General features: G+C 32.3%; 1 protein-coding gene across 1 annotated transcript in view; it reads right to left on the bottom strand.

The window, feature by feature from the left end:
* The window catches only part of PIK3C2G (phosphatidylinositol-4-phosphate 3-kinase catalytic subunit type 2 gamma), a 312,676-nt gene that overhangs the window by 219,741 nt on the left and 74,773 nt on the right, over positions 1-18,162 (bottom strand). The window contains exons 14-15 of the mRNA XM_054696764.1: positions 17,334-17,464; positions 9,969-10,157 (exon numbers count right to left, since the gene is read on the bottom strand). Of these exons, the coding sequence (XP_054552739.1) occupies positions 9,969-10,157; positions 17,334-17,464 (320 nt within the window). The remainder of the gene's footprint in view (positions 1-9,968; positions 10,158-17,333; positions 17,465-18,162) is intronic.

An 18,162-nucleotide genomic window follows, 5' to 3' on the forward strand; every position in this document is an offset into this window, starting at 1 on the left:
CCCAAGCTAGAGGAAGATGCTGACCAATAATTAGACTTTGGTATACAACAGAGGCCTTCATGTATTTTTGGTCTCAGGACCTCTTACACTATTAAAAATTATGGAAGATTCCAAAGAATTTTTATTTATGTAGGTTATATCTATCAATACTATATTAGAAATAAAACTGGGACATTTAGGAAATATTTATTAATTCACTTAAAATAACATCAATAAACTTGTTACAGGTTATGATGAATAATATATTTCTAAGAAAAATATCTCTGTTTTCAAGAACAAATAAAATATTTAGTGAGGAGATACTGTTTTACATTTTTTGCAAATCTCTTTGGTGTCTGACTTAATAGAAGACAGCTGGATTCTCTTATCTGCTCCTGCATTAAATCTATTACAATATTGCATGTCTTAGAGTCTCCAGAAAAATCCATTCTACACTGTGAGTGAATACATGTGACAGAGGCAAATGACATTTTAGAATTATTGTGGAAATAATTTTGACGTTGCAATAGCCCTGTGAGTATGTTGGGGATTGAAGACCTCACTTTGAGAACCTCTGATGTACAGCATAGTTCTCGATGTATATGTTAGGTGTTGTGGTGGACATAAGTCAAGGAATAATCACCTGTGGCCTGTTTCAAAGATAGCAATACATTGACTTGTGACTTCCCTGAGTTACAAATTGGCTTTGAAGTCATCTGACTAACATTAAGACTTGGTAAATGTAACCCTCTTCTCCTTTCTCAAATATAATTCCTCTCATCCCAGAGTGCTCTAGGAATATCATAGAGCATTTAGACAAGCTCATGAAGTAAAATTTTAAAAAAGTGTCAGTTTCTTCCATTTAACTTGTGATTTTTGTCATTTCGCCTTTCTAGTTTTCTCCCCATATCATTGGTTTTTTGTTCCTTTTTCTGGTTTAAAAAATGATATGCAGTCAATATCTTAATCAAAGAGACTTTGGTACGATGGGTAAAAACCAAACACAATGTAACAAATGGTGACCTTTAAAAAAAAGTAACTTTGAGTGAACTGAAAAGCAAAGAAATCTGAGAGCAAATTTGAGCGTACCAGAAATGTCAGCCTTCAGAATACACAGTAAGAAGGAAAGCAGAATGCCACGAGGCTATTCAGAGTTAAAAGTCCCATGTCAAGTTAGAATTAGAAAATCATCAGAAGTGGGGAATTTTTTCTCCCACTGGTTTTGAGTCTGATGATACACTCAACATCAGTTTAAAAGAAAATGCCAATATGAATATTTTTACTACTTTTCTAGCACTAAAAATGATCAGATATGACAAGAGGGTTTTTTTTTTTTGTTTGTTTGTTTTTTTTAGGAAAATTGGTGAATAAGGATTCTTTAAGATAATTGTAAAGCTCTAGCTACTGAATAATTTATGTACCTTCAAGGATTTTCACATGATTACAAAATATTATAACTCAAGGAAACTTGGAAACCTGCTCAGTCTCCTGATTATGCGTGAAGAAACTGAAACTCGGAGAGTTTGGGCATTTTTCACAAGTCCTTTTATTGATGACCTTGAACTAGCATCCAGATCCAAGTTACTAGGCTAATAGGCTTTCTATAGGACTACTATACTCTTTTATCTTTTGATTAGATATTATATATGGTTAAATAAAATCCAGAGGACTAGCTTAGATGTATTATTTATGTTCTGCACTCTGAAAGCATCAACGGAGATACATTTAAGTGAACAGTATAACTTGTGCAATTGGACTAAAGTACTGACCAAGAAGAATGAACCAAAAGGAATAGGAGTGAATTCTAGACCCAAGAAAACTTAGGAACTATGTAGAGACATTTCTTGACGCACAGTCTATAAACTTGCATATAGAAATCGGGAATTGACAATATAGTCAGTTATTAATTAAAATTATCTATATTAAAGAATAGTTAATAATTTTGCTCCTTTTTATATTATAAATCTTGGACTACACTTTTGGATAAGTTTAGAAAGGCACTACATAAAGCAAGTGATAAATCTGAAAGCACTATGTAGAACTTTTGTGTTTGGCTGCATTTAAATATTACATGCAAAAGCATCATAATGTTATGGAAAAAAAGGAAATAAGGGATTTTGAGACTAAATATGAATTTTTTCTTTTTTTTTTTACTTTGTGTACAGGTAACAATTGTTTACAGCAGTGCATATTGATTAGGGACAGAGGTGCATACCTCATCAGATGTATATTACCACACCCAACACCAGGGCACCCAGATTCTTCCACAAATAACCACTCAGTGGCCTCCCCTGATTTTCACCATATCCCAATTATCCCCCTTAAGTAGTCATAATTCTGCAGTCATATTTCTTTTTTTAAGATTATTTATATATACAAGAACTGTGATGTGGAACAGAGGTACGGAGGTATCAGAGGATTCACTAGGGACAGAGTAGAGAGCAGAATGAGCGGATCTACTGAAATGCACTGCTGAGGGGAGCAGTGGGTGTGAAAGGAGAGGTCTGCTGTGCCATGTGGGTTAGCTCTCTGGCCAAGGATTGAACTCTTGCTGCAGTGGCTTCAATAGTTTTATAGTGCTGTGACTTAACCCCTGCTTTACCAGGGAGGCCCTGCAGTCATATTTCTAGGGATTATTTTGATTCCTTTATTTATATCCCAAATATGAGTGAAATCATCCAGTATTTGTTTTTCTTCATCTTATTTATTTCACTTAGTATAATCCCCTCCAGTTCCATCCACATTTTGACACAAGTGTACATCTTTGTTTACAGCTGAGTAGTATTCTATTGTATATATATATATGTGCCATAACTTCTTGATCCACCTACAAGGAACATAGGACTGCACATATCCTGACAAATTAGTGTTTTTGTATTCTTTGGGTATATATATCGAGGAGTGAAATTGCTGGATCATATGGAAGATTTATTTTTAATATTTTGAGAAACCTCAATACTGCTGCACACAGGGGCTAGGCCAGATAACATTTCTACCCACAGTGCATGAGGGATTCTTTTTCTCCATCAGTACTTGTTTTTGTTCTTTTAAGTGTGGGCCATTCTTCCAGGTTTGAGGTGATAGCTCATCGTGGTTTTGATTTACATTTCCGTGAGGGTAAGTGATGATGAACATTTTTTTTTCATGTGCTTGCTGGTCATCTGGGTATCTTCTTCGGAGAAGTGCCTATTTAGTTCTTCTGCCCATTTTTCAATTAGGTTATTTGTTCTTTCTGTTAAGCTGTGTAAGTTCTTTGCAGATCTTAGCTATTAGCCCTTTATGTGCAGATAATTTCTCCTATTTGGTAGGCTGTCTTTCATTAAATGATAGTTTCTTTCACTGTATAGATGGTTTATAGTTTGATATAGTCCCATTTGTTTATTTTTCCATTTGTTTCCCTTACCCTTAGAGACAAGTGCCCAAAGATATCACTGAAGCGAGAGTTGCAGAGTGCTTTGCCTATGTTTTCTTCTCTACTTTCTGGTCTTAGATAAGATCTTAAATTCAAGCCTTTTATTTTGAGTTAATTTTCTGTATAATGTGAGATAGTGGTATAGTTTCATTCTTTTGCATGTGGCTTTCCAGTTTTCTGAACACCATTCACTGAAGAATTTTCTTTTCACCATTGTATATTGTTGCTGCATTGTGGAAAATTAACTGTCCATATACATTTGTTTATTTCTTGGCTATCAATATTATTCCATTTATGTGTGCTTATTTTTCCAGTGCTATACTACTTTGATTACTATAGCTTTTTAGTATAGTTTGAATCTGAGAGTGTGATATCACTGTTCTTTATTTTCAGGATTGATTTGGCCATTTAGGACATTTTTGTGGTTCCATATGGATTTCAGTTAATGCTTGTTTTATTTCTTTGTTAGAATGGTATTAAAATCTCAATAGGGATTACACTGAATCTGTAGATTATTTTGGGCCAATGGGTCTTTTTTGTGCTCTCTCTCTAAGCAGATTTATCTGTATTTTTGACTTAATTCCCATCCTTCTGAAGATGATTTCTAAATTGGGGTCTCTAGGTTAGATTTTCCCTTGAACCACCATTTGACCTGTAAATTCATCCTATCAGGCAAATCATAAGCCAATTCATTCCACCAACCTTTTCTATAATCAGTCATCCAGTATGCACCATCTTAGTGAATGTTTATATTATTCACCCAGTTATGTAAGACTGAGACCTAAAAATAACCCTTCATACCTCTATTTCACTGCTACTTTCCATTCAATACTGTCATTTTACTCCTAAATGTTCTTATTCTGTTCATTTCATTATATCACTACTATCACCTTATAAGGCTGATATATCATTCTCTGACACCTGGAATACTTTTGCAATCTCCTCATCTGCTGGTCATCCCTCACCTACTTTTACTTCCTTTAGCAAACCTTTGCTTCACTAAAAAAACAGATTTTTAAAAGATGCAAGTCTGTTCAAAATATGTTCTCACTTAGAATCATTTATGCTTTCCTACTTGCTAATGAAATGTAGACAAAATTGCTTAACACAGTCTATTTAGAAGTCCTTAACACAGTATTCTAGCTACATTTTAACATTTGAGTTCATCTTAAATCATGAACTTCTTCCCTGGCTTTAAAGTCAGGCACACTGACACTCTTCCAATTTCTTAAATGTAGTTCCTGTCCTGGGACCATTTCATATATTATCTCTTCCTAGAACACTCTTATCTTCTTCTTTCACCAAATCATTGCCACTCACCTATGTATCTGAGCTCAAACATACCTTTCTCAGAAAGACTTTTCCAACTTTGAAGAAAGTTTGGTTTCTTTGTTATATGTCATCAGAGAACCCTGTACCTTTCATTTAGAGTTGTTCTACCACATGTTGTTTTATATTTATAATTCCATAAGGGCTATTTCGCCTCAACTTCAGTAGACTATAATTCCAGAAGGCAGGACATTATTTATTTTTGCTTAATATGCTATAAATAGCTATAGGGTCCAGTGAGGTTCCTTTTTTTTTTTTTTGTGGGACCCTCGCCGGTGGCCAGGAATTGAACTGGTGCTGCAGAGGCTGTGGGCAGCCTCGCAATCCAGCGCTCAACCACTGCACCAGCAGGGGAGGCCCTCCAGTGAGGTTCCTAACATGAGTAAGCTATCAATAAATAGCTGTAGAGTGAATGAATGGACATGTTGGGTTTTAATTTCTTCACCTGTAAAATGAAGATTAGTAGACTGGAGGAAATTGTAGATGTTGGTAGTAATATTAATAAGAGATTGTTTTGTAGATCAAGTCATGTAACATCTTATGGAGGTGTTTTGTAAACTGTATGTCAGTAATCAATTATGAAATATTTATTAAGATATTAAATATTATGCTATAAATTTTGACAAGTGAATTTATATTTTTTAAGCAAACAGAAATAATTCCCATACTTTGCTGATATTTACATTTTGGCACTGAAAGAATCTGAAAACTCTAAATTATCTTAAAATTATAATTAAGATAAAGAGGATGATAAGAATGGCTGGTAGCATTAGTTGAATGTTCTTAAAATTATTTTATCCTATAAGGTACTTTTAATTTTTTTTTCAGTCCATCATTCACCTAATGTCAACATTATACTTGTATGGCATTAATCTGATTGTGGTACTTCCCCAAGTAAAATGCCAGGGGCAACATGCTAGCCTTTCTTGTTGGAATGCCATTTCCTCTTTTCTCCACTCAGGAAATTCCTATAAATACTTTAAGTCAGAATTCAATTCCTTTGTGAGACTTTCCTTACGTACTCTGAAAGACTGTTCCCCTTTCTCTTTAGAGTACATATGGCATTTAGTACATTGATTATAGAATATATTGTGTGATTATCTCTAGCTTAAGTCTTTCCCTCTAAATTGTTTCTTAGAAAAATTCACTATGATTTATTCTTTCTCTTTGCTTCATTACTTGTCTATTTCCAAATACATATATTTTTGTTCAATAAATAAATGGAAAAGGTGCACCATCATCTATCACACAATTATTTAGTAAAATGTAGAAGTTATAGCTGTCTCCCTTTTCCATATTCCTTTTTGCATTTTTGTAATTAAAGTCAAAAAAGGCTTCAGAATAAATTAATCTCTACAATAAAGAATATAGTGGTTTGTTACAGACTTATTGGTGGAATATTTTTTCCAAGGAATCTGATTTTGGAAACTAAGAAACTGCCTGTTAAGTATTGCAATTCTTCCTGCAAAACAGTAATTTTACATCATGTGGGATGGCAAGTTCTGGTACCTTGTCAAATTTTTATTTAAGCTTCTGATGTAATCCTCTGACACCAATTCAGAATTGCTATTTTTAAATGACTACTTTCCTCGAACTGCCTTTTAATTCCTCGGATAATTTCTGCTTATTATTAGCAGTTAACTAATTGCACCTATGCATCAGAGAGGTCAAGAAAATAGCAGCCATCTGCCAAGAACCACAGACCTTAACCCCTGTCTCTGGATTTCTGACATCATCAGATTCTCTAATGGAAGTATTAGCACACAGTGAGAACACTACTGGGCACTAGGTGGTGGAAATATTAGCACCCAATGGCCCACACTAGGTAAATTAAATGTCAAAATGTCTCCTCCTAAAAACAAATCAAAAAGAGGTGGTGAATTTTAGACAGGACTAAGTAAACAGGAATATTAAAAATTCTCTAAACTAGAAAGAGAGCATAACAGTTCTCAAGAGGTTAAGCCATTGGGAAAAATAGATTATTCAAAAGAGAAAAAATTTCAAATCTCTGAAGAACTCACTCTGGCAATTCAACAAGCACATAATGTTTGTTCTCAGAAAAGTCAGCTTTCTAATTTAGAGGAGCTGAAAAGTTCATTTCTGGAAACAGCTTGTCCTCAAGTTTTTTAATAGTTCAGTTAAACTGAGAGTGGGAGTCATAGGATGAGTACAATGAAAATTTTCCAATCTTTTCAAGTGACCTTCTTTAATGTATCATAAGGAACTATCCAATATGCAAATAAATCAAGTTTCTACTAAGTTCCCTGAACAAAGCTTACTAAGTAACACTGTACTTGAAATAGTCCTTATAACCTCTTAAAGTATGATTATATAAAAAAAGAAATTACAAGAAATAGAAATATTTGGGCATAATATAGTTAAGTACTTCTATTTACTACAATAAAACTATTTTAGTAATGCATATTTAATATGTAAATAGCTTAGACTATTTATGTAGGAATAGTGTAAAGCATAGAAGTTAAGATTGCAAATGTCACATCTCATAGGTACCTAGATTTAACGCAGCTACTCCACATTCCTTAGTGACACATTAAATAACTTAACTCATGCAAGCCTCAATTTCCACACAGGTAAAATTTTAATAATGGCATTTGCTTTGTAGGATTACTATGGATATTAAAATGAGGTAGGAATAAGGGGCATTAAATAACATGTTATATGTATTCGTAAAACATTGAGTCAGATACATTTTTAGCATCTGTTTAGGAAGAGTAGGCTTATTATAATTTGAATTATGTTTAGTTATCATGGATCAGAGAATACTGAAATTCCTCCAGTTAATCCATTTACTTCATGAACAAGAAAATTAAGCAGCATTATAATGTTCATCCTGAATACTACTGTAAGAAGTATTCCATGAACTTTAGAGAAAATAATAGTTGACACATTTAAATGTCTTTAAAGCATAGAGCAAGGTACATCTTAATAAAATATTACTAATTGCCAAGTAAAACCCAATTGACCCTTTAAGAACTTCAGAAGGTTACCCCATTAAAAAAGTATACTTTAGAGATAAAATTCATATAAAGGACTTCACCTTTACAATTATTCTTTAGTAATTTCAACAGCTTTATTAAGATATAATTCAAATGCCATATAATTCACTAATTAAAAGTGTACAATTCAATTGTTTTTAGTATGTTCCCTGAGTTGTATAACCATAATCAAGAAAACCCTCATTCCCATTAATAGTCATCCCTGTTTTCCCCCAACATCAACGAGCCCTACGAGACCACTAATCTCTCTTTCTCTATCGATTTGCCTATTCTGCACAATTATTATAAACATGGTATAAATATAAAAAACTAATATAGAAAGACCTCTATGTGGTCTTTTGTGGCTAGCTTCTTTCATTAGCATAATGTTTTCCAGATTCATTCATAATAACATAAATTAGTATTCATTCCTGTTGACTATCAAAAAGTAGTACATTGTTGGATAGACCATATTTTATTTACACATTCATTATTTGATAGACATTTGGGTTATTTTTACTTTTTGATTACTATGAATAAAGCTAATCTGAACATTTGTGTATGAATTTTCAGGAGACATATTTCACATTTATCTTGAATATATTCAAGAGTTAAACTATTGGTTCATAAAGCAGCTCTTCCTAATGGTTAATCATATGAATATGTTTTCAGGTGTTATTGGACATTTGTATATTTCTTTGTAGAATTTTCTACTCAGATCCTTTGTCAACTTTAAAACTGGGTTATTTATCATTTGAGTTGTAAGAGTATTTATATATTCTGGGTACAATGCATTTATCAAATATATGACTTGCCAATAGTTTTTCCTTTCTGTGAATTGTTACCTTCATATTTTGAACCTACTTTCTATCAGATAATCAGTTCAGAGATGGCAAAATGGTGGTTGTACTAATATTCTAAGTCTTACCTGAGGAAAAATATAAGAATAAAACAAATAATTTTACAAATTTTGGCTATTCTTATATATCCAAATCAAGAAAAGAATTTAGAAATAAGGTAGAATTGAGAACTTATCTTTTCCATCAGGGTTTTTAAAACATGGCATGCACTGTGAGTGATCCAATCATTTGTTCATTGATTCCCTTATTACTTCATTAATTCATTCAACTGTACAAGGTTATGGGTAAAATAAATATCATCAATAATTCCCTCAAATAACTTGTAATTTAAATGCTAACGTAAGGCATGTATAATCATAATCAGTCTTAGAAAGTTATTGATTTAATATTGAGTAATTACAATTTCCTCGATATCATTAAGACTTTGGAATACGGAAACACTAAGATGAACTGTTACCTAAGTAGCTCTGAGTCTAACATGTGCTAAAATGCCATGTTTCACATGTTGCATGTAAATATACAAATAAAATGTCACTTATGAAGTAATAGAGTAATGTACTAGACAGAAGTGATCAATGTGATTTGGCAAGATCAGGAAAAGCTCCACAAAGGAAGCTTTAGAAAGAAGGAAGAAGCTCCAAGCTCAACAAAGAGAAACATTTATTTTACTAGGTAAATCTTCAATGTGAATGGCACCAAAAAAAATAAGTTTCCAAAATGATTTGTAAACTTTGAATTTAGCAGATTGAGAGGAAATAAGTAACTGAAAATACTGGGGGAAAAAAACCCACATTTTCCTATTAGTTATCCCAAGGGCACTATTTTTAAAATAAACTGAAATCAGTTTAAAAAGTCCTTTGTGTCATCTCTTTGCCACCTTTTTCCTTGCCTCACAACCTTAAAAGGGAATTCAGAATAAAGCTAGATTTCACAATTCATCTCTGGATCTAGAGATTGCAGGCTTTCTTCAAGGCATCAGTGAGTTAACGCTATCAAGACAGACTTAAAATATCTCTTTTTGGGTTTGAAAATAAAATGGAAGTCAATGAAAACCTGCATCTCCCAAACCACATTCACCTACCACACTGGTTCCCACATGCTTCTCCTTGCATAGAATACACCATTCCTCCATTCTCCCATAGAAACCCCTACTCCTACATTTTATTGCAGGAAGTTCTGGAGAATATATAAAGGATAGATTTTTTCATTTTATTATTATCATTAGCATACTAATGGTACACTCTACTATAATATTTAGCTACATTCGTACGCATAGCTATCGAACTTGGTAACAAACAGAAAAGCTTTTGAATGAATCATATGGTCCATTTTTTTTTTCTTTGAACAAACCTTTCATAATTAGTAATATAATTCTTGTTATGCAATTCTTACCTGGATGTCAAAAGCCCAAGTGCTTCCAAAGGATGAGAAAATTTCCATCTTTTCAAAATGGCATGCATTTCTGACACTGTGTTTTCATCCCATCCTGGGGCACTACCCAGGACCAAAGGAAGGGAGCAGTTTTCATTATTACAGTAGAAGCGATAATACCACAGGTATCTTCTCTTTTCCTCAGAGAGTCTGTGAAACCAGATTGGAAACTAATTTACTGGAGTTGGCTATACTGACCACTGTTGCAGTAAACACACAGTACAAAACTTTACCCTAATTCTTTGTATTTTCTTTTAGTTTGTTTTAGAAAACAAGTCCTTTATCTTCTTGGGATAGTGTGATAGGTTATTTTATCAGTGCATTTACAACTCATTTTACTCTCTTGCAGAAAATAAAATATAAAACTATTGTTTAGATGATTTCTTTTTTCTCCGTCCTATTCTTTCCATTTTTTAGAAAATGTCATTTTGGTTAGCAAAATCTCTGTCTTCTTTAGGGTTAAGTCTTTATCTGAAACCTGCAACCTATAATACTTAGAACAGAGGCAAATCAACTGTTAACTTTTTTACTTTCTTTACAAATTAACTTCGATCCAAGAGGCCCTTGTGAAAAAGTAGCATATTTTAAAGACAGTAGTTCTCATCTTAGAGCAAGTTTCATCAGAGTTCAGGTGATTCACTGCAGATTGCAGAAATATATCTTTTTATCCCTAAATTCTTGCTTTAAATTCTCAGTTTGCTCAAAGTTTGGATTTAAAATGCCAGTGAATTTTAACTTAAATGCTAAATATTTCCCCTTGGAGAGTGTCTCAAACAGAAGGTTTTAATCTAGGAGTGAGGACATTGACTCTAACAGTTTGTAGTGTTTTGCTCACACTCCAGCAGAAACATTCAGTTACTACACTTGATCTTAGCCAAAAGGCCAAGGAGTGATTGCAGCAGAAGCATTCAGAACCACAGTTCAACTGGAGGACAGCATTTTTCACATGACAATGACAGCTTTTGAATACTGTCTCCTCCAAACTGACAATCTTTTGCTTAGTTTAGATTAACTAAAATTCCCAAGAAGGGTGATGAGATCTATTAAAGTATTTTAAAGGTGAATATTTATTCACAGCTTTTTTTTTGACACCACCTTCATCTTCAAAATAAAAAGATTGGATAATAGGTGATGTTTTATGTATGTTGGAACTTTTCTTTTGTCACTACCTTTCCCACCAGAAAGCCCTCTGAAGAAAAATTTCCATAACAAAATTACTAAAATAGATTATTTTATTCTGATTAAATTCCTTTTTTTCCAATATTGAATATTGTGTGTTTTCCCCCATTTGCCTTCTCTTAGTGGAGGTAATTTACATAAAAGGAAATGCACGGTTTCAGTTCAGTAAAGTTTGACCAATACATATAGTGGATGAAAGTCTTATCAAGGTATGAAGTGGTATTCTCATGCCATCAGATGCAAGCACTGGTATAGTTTCTTTCACTTCAAATTAATATTGCTTATTTTTGAACTTCACATAAGTGAATTATTAGGTAAATATCCTTTTAATTATGGCCTTTTTCCACCGAGGATAATGTTAATTGTCCATATTGTCATTTATTCCTCTTAATTAATGAGTATTAGTACTTTGCATGATTATAACACAATTTACTTAGACTTTTTTTATTTGATAGAAATTTGAGTTGTTTCCTGTTTGGGGGATTTTATGAATTTAACATTGCTTTGAACATTTTTGTGCAAGTTTTTACATGGTCATTTTTTTTATTTTTTCCTAGAAGTACTGAGGAAAGGATGACTGGGTTATATGGCAGGTGTTTGTTTGCCTTTTAAAGAAATTTCCAAACTATTTTATGAAGTGTTTGTAAATTTTTTTGTTCTTGTATGAAGGGCATGATAGTTTAAGTTGTATCACATTCTTGCCAATACTTGACTTTCTTCATTTAAAAATACTGTCTATTCTAAATTGTCAATAGTGGTATCTAAAGAGTGGTACCTACCACTAACTGGATAGAATCAATGACTTGGTATATCCTATTATTTATTTAGGTTTCTTTTAATTTCTGTTACAAATTTTGTACTTTTTAGTATAGAGGTAAAATAAATTTTAAAATAAACTTTATTTTTTTATTATCCACTGGATAATTACTCTGCATTTTGTAAACTGATCTCCATGCTATCACCTTATATAATCATGTCATCTAAAAATAGAGACAGTTTTATTTCTTTCTTTAGAACTATTGTATCTTAATTTTTTCCTTGCCATAGGGTATTGGCTATGACTTCCAACTATATTTTTCCATAGGTTTAGATTTAACTATAGATTTTAAGGTTAAGGAAGTTACATACTGATTCTAATTTTATAAGTTTTTAAACATGACTTGAATTTGTAAAATATTTCTCTTAAAATCTATTGGGATGGATTTATTTTCCTTTTATATTTTTCATTCTTTCAACTTTAATATAGCCATATTCTTACATTTTAAAATATGTCTCTAAATGGGATGACGTTAGATACTGCCTTTGTAATGTAGACTGATGATTTCTGCCTTTTAATTGAAATTTCTATTATATTTACATCTAACATGCTATTAACATGGCTGAGTTTAATGCAATCATAATGATATTACTTTTCTTATGTCCATCTCCTTTCTTGTTCCCTTATTTGTTTTGAATTTTTTAAATTATTTTTTAATTTTTATTTTAATCTCCTTCTTGGTTTTGAAATATATCCTTAAAATTTATGTGATGTAGTTTCTCTAGAGATTATAATAAACTTTTTAGAATATCAGCGTCAACCATGAATCATTATTATACTGATTGACATATACAATGGGACCTTAGCAATATACTCCTATTTCTCGTTGGTTTTGTTGTTACACATTTTATTTTATGTATCGTAAACACAGCAGTTCATTGTGATTTTTTTTTAAGATTTGTTTATTTATTTATTTATATAAGCACTGGGTATAGTCAGAAGCGCTGGAAGGTGAGAGAATTCACCAGAGCCAGAGCAGGGAACAGAACAGGCACACTGACGAAATACACTGCTGAGGGGAGAAGCGAGCGTGGCAGGAGAGGTCTGCTTCACCATGTGGGACCCTCGCCGGTGGCTGGGGATCGAACTGGTGCTGCAGAGGCTTCGGGCAGCTTCGCGGCCCAGTGCTCAACCACTGCGCCCCCAGGGGAGGCCACATGGTGATCATTTTTGCTTTAATAGTTAACTATTTTTAAAAGAAATTAAAAAATGAATAAATAAAAGTATTTTTGTTATCTACCTATTTTTTTCCTTGCTGCTATTTATTTATAGTAGATTTGAGTTTCCATCTAGTGTAATTTAGTTTGAAACATTTCCTATAAGATTTCTTATAGTAAAGAGGAGCTGATAAGTTTCAATTTTCTTTAACTGAAATCTCTTCATGTTACCTCACTTTTGAAATATAATTTTGCTGTTACAGAAATCTAAGTTGACATTTCTTTTCCCCTTCAAGAGGCAAGGTAATGCCCTAATCACTGACTTTCATTGTTTCTCATTTTAAAATTTGCAGTCATTATAATAAGTCTCCCCAACTGTATAATTTGTTCATTTTCTCTGATGGATTTAAAATTTTTATCCTCAACATTTTAGGAATTTTAGAGATTTGACTGTAATGTGTTTGGTTGTGTGTGTGCACATGCATGAATTGCTAAATTTCTTATATACTTGTGTTGATTTGTAAATCAAATTTGTAAAATTTTGACTATCTCCTCTCCTCTGTGCCTATATATGCATGTAACATATATGTTAAATTATACATTATACACATATATAACACATATATATTACATATATATGTTACATTGCTTCATATGCCATAGGTCTCAAATATTTTTTCTATCACTATTTTCAGAATGTTTTTTTACTTTCTATATTTTAGCATGGATAATTTTTGTTCTTTCTTCATTATGCAGTCTATTAAAATTTTAAAAAAAGTGACTTAATATTTAGATATCATTTTGTTCTAAAATTTTCATTTCTTTACTGAGATGTCACATATTTTTTCTCATATACCTATAGATGTCTGTGTAATAATTGAAATAATTGTCTACTAATTTAAAAATCTTTGGATCTGTGTCTATTAATTTCTGTCACTACCTCCCTCCCAGTACTGGTCTATTGTTATTCTTTTTTTTTTTTTTTAAAGATTTATTTATTTTTATTTATTTGTATAAGCACTGGGAACAGTCAGAAGCGCAGGAGGGTGAGAGAATTCACCAGATCCAGAGCGGGAAGCAGAGCAGGCAGAAGGACCGAAGTACACTGCTGAGGGGAGCAGCGGGCGGCAGGAGAGGTCTGCGTGCCATGTGGGACCCTCCTCCGGTGGCCGGGGAGCAGCTGGGGATCGAACCAGCGCTGCAGAGGCCGCGGGCAGCTTCGCAACCCAGCGCTCAACCGCTGCGCCACCAGGGAGGCCCTCTATTGTTATTCTTGACTTCACATGTCTAGCAATTATAGTTCATACACTGAACATTTAAAATGCTATATTAAAAAAGCATCTATAATGAACTATTGAGAGTCTGCATTTTGCTATGTTTTGGGTATTGAATGTTTCATTGTTTCCATAGTTTAACTACTAGCAGATCAATTTAATCCTTTTGAGATCTGTTCATACTGTTTGTTAAGTTATACCTAGAATGGTCCTTGATCTTGGGTTAGAGTACACTTCCTCCTAATAAGCATCTTTTTGGTTTCTTTACTAAATGCCTGGGTTTCTGTGATCTTTCTTCATTCTTACTGGTCAGATTTTCTTTGTCTCCCAGCATTTTGCAACCTCTGGAATATACATTTATTTCACATCTCCATGTAATGGTTCTTTTGCCAGACCCATAAAATGTCTGCCTGCTTATGATTAGCTTAATACTCAATTTAATATTAAGGGGATTACAATATATATTTCTGTAGCTCCTACTTTATATACCTTCCTTCTCTTTAGTATTATACTTTATAAATACCAGCTGCCTCTGATCTCTGAATTTTTTTCTGTTAATCTCAACAAGGTCTGGATACTCTTCTTTGATTTTATCCCTCAAATTCATGATGTAGAAAGTGCCTCTGGGCTCTAAAAGCCACTTTATTAATGGACTCACCTATAGTCCTGTCCAATTTCTGAAAGCTCTTGCTTCATATTATTTTTCTTGTATCATATTTCTTTAATCAGGAGGATTATTCTTGGATCTTTATATCTAGAAACACTCTTATAGCTGGCATCAAGAATTTTAAAAAGTGTTTACAAATATTGTAATTATGTCTTTATTGAATTTCATTAAGTATAAGCTTCCTGACTTTAATTACATTTGATCAATGTGAAAGAATAATTAAGTTACCAACTAAATGATAAAATCTAGTATTTTTGAAATTGAAATTAATTTGATTCTAATACAAATTTTATCACCCTGAAGGTTGTTCTCTTTTTTTTACAGTCCAGAATGAAATTGTACTGTACTGAGCACAAATGATTGTATTTGAGTAGGTGAAACAGGAAGAAAACATTGTTTTATGTGTAAATTATTCACTTAAATAGGAACTGATATTAAATTTTCAAAGCATGGCATCTTTTTTTCATATTAAAATATCTCATAAATATATTATTCAATAACATGACATATTTGTTAAATGTAGACTTTTATATTTTTGAGTAATTAACAAAAAAGATGCTTTCTTTAGTTAAGATGATAGTATCAAGTAAAATTAATCATGAAAATATGTATCTTGGGGACTATGAGAATTTCTATCACCTTCAAACTTTAAGCTAACTTTTCTTACCAGATATTATACAAAGGAAGTTTATTCATTATAACATTATTTTACACATGCTATTGTCAGGCAGTGAATTGAATTGTAAATGTAGATAATTGTAAATAAACAAGATGTATAGGTTCCTTAACTTTCTAGTACTTACAATTAATGAAGACAATGACAAAACACACATTAATAAACAAGATAATAACAGATTGTATGGAGTATAATATCATGAAGGTAGAGAGTAAAGAGAAGTTTCATCAGATAAGGTAACTGATATCAGAAAAGAAGGCCTCTTTCAGAAAATCACACTTAGGTAAAAACCTTCAAAATGACATGATTCAACCATGTGAAGTACTAGGAAGGAGCATTTAAGGTAGAGAGAGCACCAAATAAAAAGACTTTCATGTGGGAGAAGCACAATCACATTTGAAGTACATGGAGGAGACGGATACCAATCACTGAAAGTGAAAGAGGAAGAATAACATGAGCTGAAATTAGAGAACAGGTCTGTAACAAGTTTATCCCAAACATTTGATCATACTCAGTACCTCAGTTGTGGATGGCCCAAATTTGGTCCTCTTCCAGAGAATGATTCTATATCTGTCCAGTTGATCAATCAAAACCTTGGATTCTCTCTTGACTTAACTTGATTCCATAGTTTCTCAGGGGTTTACCCCCTAATTATTAATCACCAAGTCATGTTTCTCAATTTCCAAATAGTCATTTCCAATTCTGGCCTTTTCTACCCATATCCCTGCTATTATCCTAGTTCTAGTCACAGCAACATTGGCCTAAAATAGTAATCTTTTTGCTATATTGCTTACTTCAATTCTTACTCCCTCTCTAATCCTTCCTTCACCTTTGGTCAAAAGATCATTCAAAAAGGTATTCAGATTACATAATAACTCCCTGTTGAAAACCTTTAAATGATTTCTTATTCTTGGAGTAAAGTGTTTTATCATATATATTATTACTATATATGTGAGTGTATACACACACACACATACACACATATTTACTTTCTTAGTTTTATGTTTTTGGTTTCTCATTAATGAGAACAATTAGCTCTGGCTTAGCTGTTGCCTTGTAGTAAGTATAGATGCCACTAATTCCCTTATTGCTCTTCCTGGTATTTTGGTTTTAAGAAAATTAATATTTGAAAAAATTTAAATAGCTCTTAGTCACTAATATGGTGCTATTAAAACATGATTTTCTTCTGTTCTTTTAAAATCAGTAATGATAATTCTAGTTGGCTTTTCCTGTCTACTAAAATAAGTTTTTGCCTATTTAACTACTTTCTACATTATTGTTATGAATGGAATGATTTTTAATCTTTGCATTTTACCTCTGACAAAAGTCAAGCAGTTGCTAAATATCACAGAAAAATATTCTTTAAAAATCATACAATATTACTATTTTAGCTCCTGAACATTAATTGATTATACATATAAAATGTGCAAAGTTAGGACATGAAAGCAGTAATATGGAAAGGAAGTTTCACTCTCTAAAGATATGAGCGCTTCATGTATGAATGCTGATGTCATGAACAGCAGGCAAAATTTACTCACAAAACCTAGGTGACTTACAGTATGGGAGACTGTTTCTGTGAAAGTTTGGCAATATGTTTTAAACACTCTTTTGGTGGTTCTTCCAGATTGCTTCTATTCTCTTCAGAATCAAGGTTCACATACTCCCATTTGTTCGTTGGAAAATCGATCTGAAATAAAGTGATTTGCCATGTATTGAATGTCTTGAAATGCATTATTAAGATTTATAGAAATTAAGTGAAAATTCCTAAATTTTCTGTACTATTTATAATTTTTAAAATAAGTTTTAAAGAATCAAGTTTTGGGCTTGGTATTTAATTTTTTGATAAATCCTCAATTATGTATACAAATGACATAAATTAGTAACAAGCAGTGTTGTCAGAATATGAGAAAATATATGCAAATTTTTGAAGAAATTCAATGTGTTACATTTTTAAATACTGAAATCATATCCTTTCAAATTTTTAGTATTAAAACAGTTCTATTTTGAAATGATGAAAATTTTAGATGGTAATTTTACCTTTTTCATGTAATTACTTGGGAAAATCAAAACATTGTCTCTACTTCATGAATTCTATATGTCCAAGAACCACATTGTAGATATGACAGTGATATGTTCTCTGATGAATCTGTTTTACAAGTCTATAATCAGAATATTTCTGCCTTCACTCTGTAGTTCAGATTCATAGGGCTAAACTGCAGGTGTCCTTTACTCCTGACTCAAAGTGCTTTCCATTAAACCATGTTTCTGTGATAATTTGATTTTAGTAAATAACAATTCACAAAAATACAGTTTCAAAGTACATAAATGAGCTAGATACTGTAGTGCTCTATATACTATATATTTGCTTAAGGTTATCATACACAA

Source organism: Talpa occidentalis, unplaced genomic scaffold, assembly GCF_014898055.3.
Source record: "Talpa occidentalis isolate TD23 unplaced genomic scaffold, MPIMG_talOcc4v2.1 talOcc4.16, whole genome shotgun sequence".
NCBI classification, from domain to species: Eukaryota; Metazoa; Chordata; class Mammalia; order Eulipotyphla; family Talpidae; genus Talpa; species Talpa occidentalis.